The 6,000-nt window shown below is 39.7% G+C and overlaps 1 protein-coding gene across 1 annotated transcript in view; it reads right to left on the bottom strand.

Annotated features, from left to right (window-relative positions):
• LOC149316364 (FRAS1-related extracellular matrix protein 1-like) overlaps positions 1 to 3,969 on the bottom strand; it is a 130,365-nt gene extending 126,396 nt beyond the window's left edge. The window contains exons 1-2 of the mRNA XM_089515282.1: positions 3,624 to 3,969; positions 404 to 498 (exon numbers count right to left, since the gene is read on the bottom strand). Of these exons, the coding sequence (XP_089371408.1) occupies positions 404 to 498; positions 3,624 to 3,863 (335 nt within the window). The 5' untranslated portion in view covers positions 3,864 to 3,969. The remainder of the gene's footprint in view (positions 1 to 403; positions 499 to 3,623) is intronic.
• Between the last annotated feature and the right edge of the window lie 2,031 nt (positions 3,970 to 6,000).

Here is a 6,000-nt window from a genome sequence, read left to right on the forward strand (position 1 = left end):
TCCGCATGGGCCCCCAACCCTAGTACATTATGAGCATGTACAAAATGGCAGCGTCCATTCTACATGGGCGCCGCCATCTTGACGTAGCGGATGCTTAGCGTCTGCACGTCACGGCACAGTAATGACGTCGTAAGTGCACCATTGGCGCCTTGCGGCGTCATTACCACACCACAAAAAGAAGCTGCTTTTTGCAGCTTTTTTTTTTTTTTTTTTTGCTGCATGGAACTTGCCTATCTCAGGTTTTCTTGGAAAGATTTGCTCAGCAGGGATTTGCCTTCTTCAGAGGCAAATCCTGATCTCCAGAGTCATAGTCTAATGTTTAGACCACATGATGCTTGCTATAGTAAAAAAAAAAAGGAAAAAATTAAATATAGTAAAAGTTTATTAAAAACTGTGAACATACCTGTATACCCTCAGCATCACAGTGTCTTCTTTAAGGAGTGGGCATCCATTATGAACGTATTTCACTTCATTGGGTAGAAAGTGGCAATCAAATACCTGATAAGGAAAACAGAGAAAAATAATTAACAAAATGAACTTATTTAATAAAACAATTATAGTATAGAAATGTTATTTCTACCCTGCTTCTTCAGCAGGATCAAGGCAGCTTACAATACAATAAAATATAACAGTAAAATACAACAATGAAGTAAAATACAGTAGAATACAGCAATTTAAAATAAAGCCCATTATCCCTCCCTCCAACCAACAGCCTATAATTCACAGAAACAATAATAAAATAACATCTAGATTAATTAAAACAACTAAACAAATGACAGAGAGGTGGGCATCCATTGTATTTCCAGTTTCTATGTATGGTTGTGAATGCTGGACAGTGAAGAAAATCAACTCATTTGAAATATAGTGCTGGAGAAGAGTTCTATGGATACCTGGACAGTTTTTTAAAAAAGTTTGTGGGTACTAAAACAAATCAAGACTGAACTTTCCCTAGAAGCCAAAGTATGACAGTGTCAATTCAATTATCTTGGTTTCTAGGGAGAACTAAATATCATACTTTAGACATATCATGAGAAGACATGACTCACTAGAAAATATAACAAGGTAAGGCAGAAGACAGTAGGAAAAAGAAGACCACATTACAGATGGATGGATCAAGGAAGCCACAGCCCCAAGTCTGCAATTCCTGAGCAGGGCTGTTGATAGGGTGACCTAGTGGTCTCTCATTCAGTTATAACAACAACAAACTGATGCCCTTTCGTGTGCAGTTCTTAGGCTCCTTTTATTTTCTACTTCAGATTCTCTCAGGTTAGCTTGCCTACCAGTCTTCTCCACACAGTCATGTTCACCTTCATCTCACCCCATCACTTTCTTCAAGCCAAATATTACTGGGAAAAGAGGAGTGATGCTACCAAGTGTCAAGCTGTTTCTGCTCCCATGGGAAATGAGGGAGTAGAAAACCAAGAGATATATGCCCAATAATAGCACCTATGAAAGGCATAGTAAAATCAATTGTCAACAAATTTGCAATTTGCTTTGCTTCAGGTACAATGGCAAAATCAGTGGCAGAAGAGATAAACTGCCATTGATTTCAGTTAAAGGTACTTTTGTCACCTTGTCCCAGAACTTTTCTTGATTTTTCTGTCTCATTAAAAGCAATCCTGCTTACATGAACCCAGCTCTTAAGACTACACCAGATCAATTCTCAAACAGCTGGAAGCATTCTTCACAGTTTTTCCTTGTTTCCTTCCCAATCTAGAAAAATATTTTTGCTTCATTCTAGCACATTTTCAAAATTCTAATATTTCCCCCCATAAATTTCACTGTACAAGAGTACAACAGTTTTGTGCAACTGCAATGATTTCTCATATGTTACAATGCATTTGAAAAAAACACGTTTGCACAAGACCGATCAAATGTTTCTGTAAAATAGACTTATGTGCAAAAGCCGCCAAAAACAACAGCAGCTGTAACAACAATAACAACAAGGAAAACAAAGGATCTTGTCTTTGAAACCTTCCCCATTAATGGGAAAATCTTTCAATGGCTGATCTTTTTTTCTGACAACATGTCTCAATGTGTTGTGATTCCCTTTCTTGTCATGGATTAAAATATTTACAAATGTTATTTGCAACCCCCTCCTGCTGTTGCTCTGCCTTCTTGTCCTTGTTATCTTCTTATGATATAGTTCCAGCTGTTACTCAGGCCCTTTACAGACCAGCCTGAAAGGCCAGCCTGGGGGCAGAGTCAATGTGCAGCGTCTTGACGACACATGCCCGACTCCACCCCACCAGGGTGCCCTGATGCCGTGAACCGCTCTAGATGGTGCGCAACATCATGACACACCTCCTGTGCTGCGTCATACAGCCGCATTTTGCGGCTCCTTTTTGCACCCTCCGAAGGCTGCGAAAAGGGGTGGCTGTAGCCCCCCCTTAAGGGCGGTCTGTGGAGCCCCTCAGTCCTCCCCTTCTCCTTCTCACCCCTTTGCCCACATGCAGTAAGAAGTCAGCAAAGGGTACCTTTTGACTCTTACAGCCAAAGAGAAGTAACTTAATTGCTGAATGGTTGGTTGCTTTCCCTAAAGATGATGGAGCTTCAATCCATTTTAGCTAAACCACTCAGGCAAGTAGCTATTCTGGAATACCAGGGGCTGGACTTCTTTTCCTTGGAATGAAAATGTCACACCACATCTCACACAAATCCCTGATACAAGGCAAGGTAGTATCTTCACAGTTGGAAGACATTGCCTTCCCCTTGTGTTGGTGGCTACTGTGAGATGGCAAAAGTGAATGGTTTACATAACTAGTGGTAGTAGCCAAGAAGTGGAGGGAGCAGTCAGAAAGAGCAGGGAACAAGCAGGCTGTAAATGAAGGTTAGTGCTTTAATTTGTCTTGTGTTAAGGCTGGATGTGCATATGCTCAAGGACAACAGGTACTTTTATTCTTAGAACTCACAACTGAGCACACCATACAGCCAAGTGAGGGGATGCCTATTACCATATCTAGAGAACTGCTATACTGCCCCATCTGGATAAGTTGTGCTGGAAGGGAAGCTGGCAGAAATGAGGGTGGCTGGGTAAATGTACAGATTATCTATACATGATTAACTGACTTGGAAAATAAGCCAAATTATTTCCTTCACTTAAAGAATTTGTCTCATTTTTAATCAATCAATTGGCCCATCCATCTGTGGCTTTTAAGCTATCTTCTAATGCTTATACTTTGCTTTTCATAGCTTGCTCATAACAACACTTTGTGAAGCCAGTTTGATGGTGTGTGAATGCAAGTAGCATATAAAAACATGGTTAGAATTATCCCAGAATGTGACGTGAGTGAACGTACTGTATCAAAACCATGACTAACTATGGCCCCATACAGATAGGCCAAAATAAAGCTGCTTCAGGTCACTTTGGAGGTATGCTGTTTCAATTATGTATGCGTCCTAAGAGTCCAGAAGCTGAGCCAAAGCTGCACTCCAGTCCTTAGGACTGGATCATGGTTTTGGCACAGCTTCCAAACTCTTCATTGAAACAGCATACCTCCAAAGTGACTAGAAGTAGCTTTATTTTGGCCTGTCTGTATGGGGCCATAGGTTTCATTCAAACTAATTTTAATTTCATCTCTAATCAGATTTTTTAAAGGAGAAACTAAAATAATAGTACTTACCTGAGGTGTCAGTTTCCCAACTCTTTGCGTCACTGGCTCATTTAAAACCACCTCTACTTTGCAAGAATCTCTCTCTTTAGAAATGTTGAACTGTAGCTCGTTTTCAGTTATATATGCAGCTCGTCCTCTTTCAAGGCTAATCCCTTTATTCACCAGGACAAGTTTGGCTACTATTAGAGGTTCAAGATTCCCCAAGAGAATAAGAACAGTCAAAGCCAGGAATACGTTCACAGTTTCCATCTTCTCGGTCCTTCTATTTTCTTTCAGTCATTAAAAACAAATGTTCAAAATATGGAACTTTGTTTCACTGTTATTTAAATATGCTTTGACTCATTTTTATTTTCTAACTCAAAACACAGTTACATAATTGTAATGTGTTTTTTGTTTCCTACAGAAGTTCAGCTCTTACAAATCACAACTGAGGGATTTACACATGATGCTGAAAATAATAAATGGGTCAAGATCCTTTTCTTTTCTCAGCAATATTCAGCAGAGAGCAGATGTTCCAGTATCATTGAAAGCAATCAGAATTTACCTGTATGGAGAGGGGGAAAGAGACAAATGAAAAATAGCAACTTATGTTGTTAAGAAGTAGTTTTGAAATATGCTGGCTGCACAGTATACATAATTACTCTTTGGTCTAATTGGTAAGTTACCTCTCACTGCTTCCTTTTCTTTCAATTTGCAATCTCTTCTCAGGGTCTTCTCCCCACTCTATTTCATAATGATTATAGACAATGAGGATTTTATTTGGGGACTATCAGCAAACCAAACCCAGCAAGCCAGCGCCACATAGCCAACAACATGCTGGAGGGAAGAACACATACAATACTGTATAATGAAATATATAGGAGAGGATGGAAAAGAAAAGATAAAACCTACGAAATGGTACGACAATAATGCCATCTTCAATGGGATAAAGAAAGGTAGTATTTCCTTAAAAAGAAAGTTTTATAAACTAGGTTTTTAAAACTATACCTGATCAGTATGGATCAACTGCAGCTTCCTCTAGATGTTGGGCTGCCATTTCCATTTATCACTGGCTATTATGGCTATGGCTGGATGGGAACAGCAGTCCAGCAACATCTGCAGGAGCTCATGTTCCATATTGTTGGGTCTCTCCCATCAACCAAAAACTTGCTGTTTTCTGGGAAATCCAAATGCAAATGAACTAATTAGAAAAATATGGAATGAATGCAGTACAACCATTGCATTTGTAAAATGTATTTCTGAACTCATTTTGAAAGGCCCCCTGCATTGCAACCATAAGAGGCTTCTGATTCAGTGGACAATATGTAATAAAAAAGAATAGGTAGAGGAGGTTATTGGACAGCAGCTGCAGACAGGACAATTCAAACAGTGCAGTTTCTAGATTATTTTGGAAGCTATGTGCTAATATTAACTAAATTATATTCATAATAAATCAAATACTTGCAGATCAGTTTTTAAACCAGCAATTAGAGTTAAATGCCCTTTAAGTATTTGTCCACATTCAGCAAGAGTGGGACTGGCAACAACCTGAAATAAGCAAGTTGTCAACCAAAGTTTCCAGCCTGGGCTGGAATGCAGCTGAATCATAACTGACATAACCTGCTTCACAAGACATTCCTATCTTCTCTCTTGGACACACTTTATGGTTATTTTATGTGTAGACCAAAATCCTACAAAACTCCTCCTCTCTATAATTTGATACACTTTTATAGAATATTTTCTATTTTTGGAGCTTTCCAAGAAGCTTGGTTGAAACTCTTGATTGTGTGTGTGTGAGAGAAAGAGGGGGGGGGGCTTGCTAACTGGATACAAAATGGCAGAGAGTTACACTGGACATTATCAGACAAGGGAAATTGGAAGTATAATCCAATGGGTTTAACGTTACTGCATGATAGACTACCACACGCAATTTCGAGCAATGGGAAGTCAGTCCGAATGCAATCATGGGGTTTCACATTATTGTGTGAGAGGTGAGCAATGGCAAGCTATTTTTGGGCAATGGGAAGTCAGTTCGAACGCAATTCGAATTCATGAATTTGCTGAACTAGCAAATTCACATGAATGCGTTCTGGCCCCACTTTCTTTTCATTCGAAATTAAGAGAAATTCCTCGTGTGTGATAAACTCCAAAGTCTGACGATTAAGAATGGTTTTGTTCCTCTGTCATGCAACGACAAAGCTATCTGAAGCTGTGGAAACACAGGAGCATTCCTTACTGAGAATGTCCCACTGGAGATAAGACCATCCTGGTCAAGACTACCACAAATTATGCAGTCGGGTTTTCCGCATTTGGGGAAACTGCAGGGGTCAGCACACCCAGAGTGTGATGGATAAGCTTCATCCGGGGAAGTTGCCTGTCACTTAGGGTGACCATATGGATTTTAGAG

Source organism: Sceloporus occidentalis, unplaced genomic scaffold, assembly GCF_023333645.1.
Source record: "Sceloporus occidentalis isolate IW3139 unplaced genomic scaffold, rSceOcc1.0.p SCAF_3, whole genome shotgun sequence".
NCBI classification, from domain to species: Eukaryota; Metazoa; Chordata; class Lepidosauria; order Squamata; family Phrynosomatidae; genus Sceloporus; species Sceloporus occidentalis.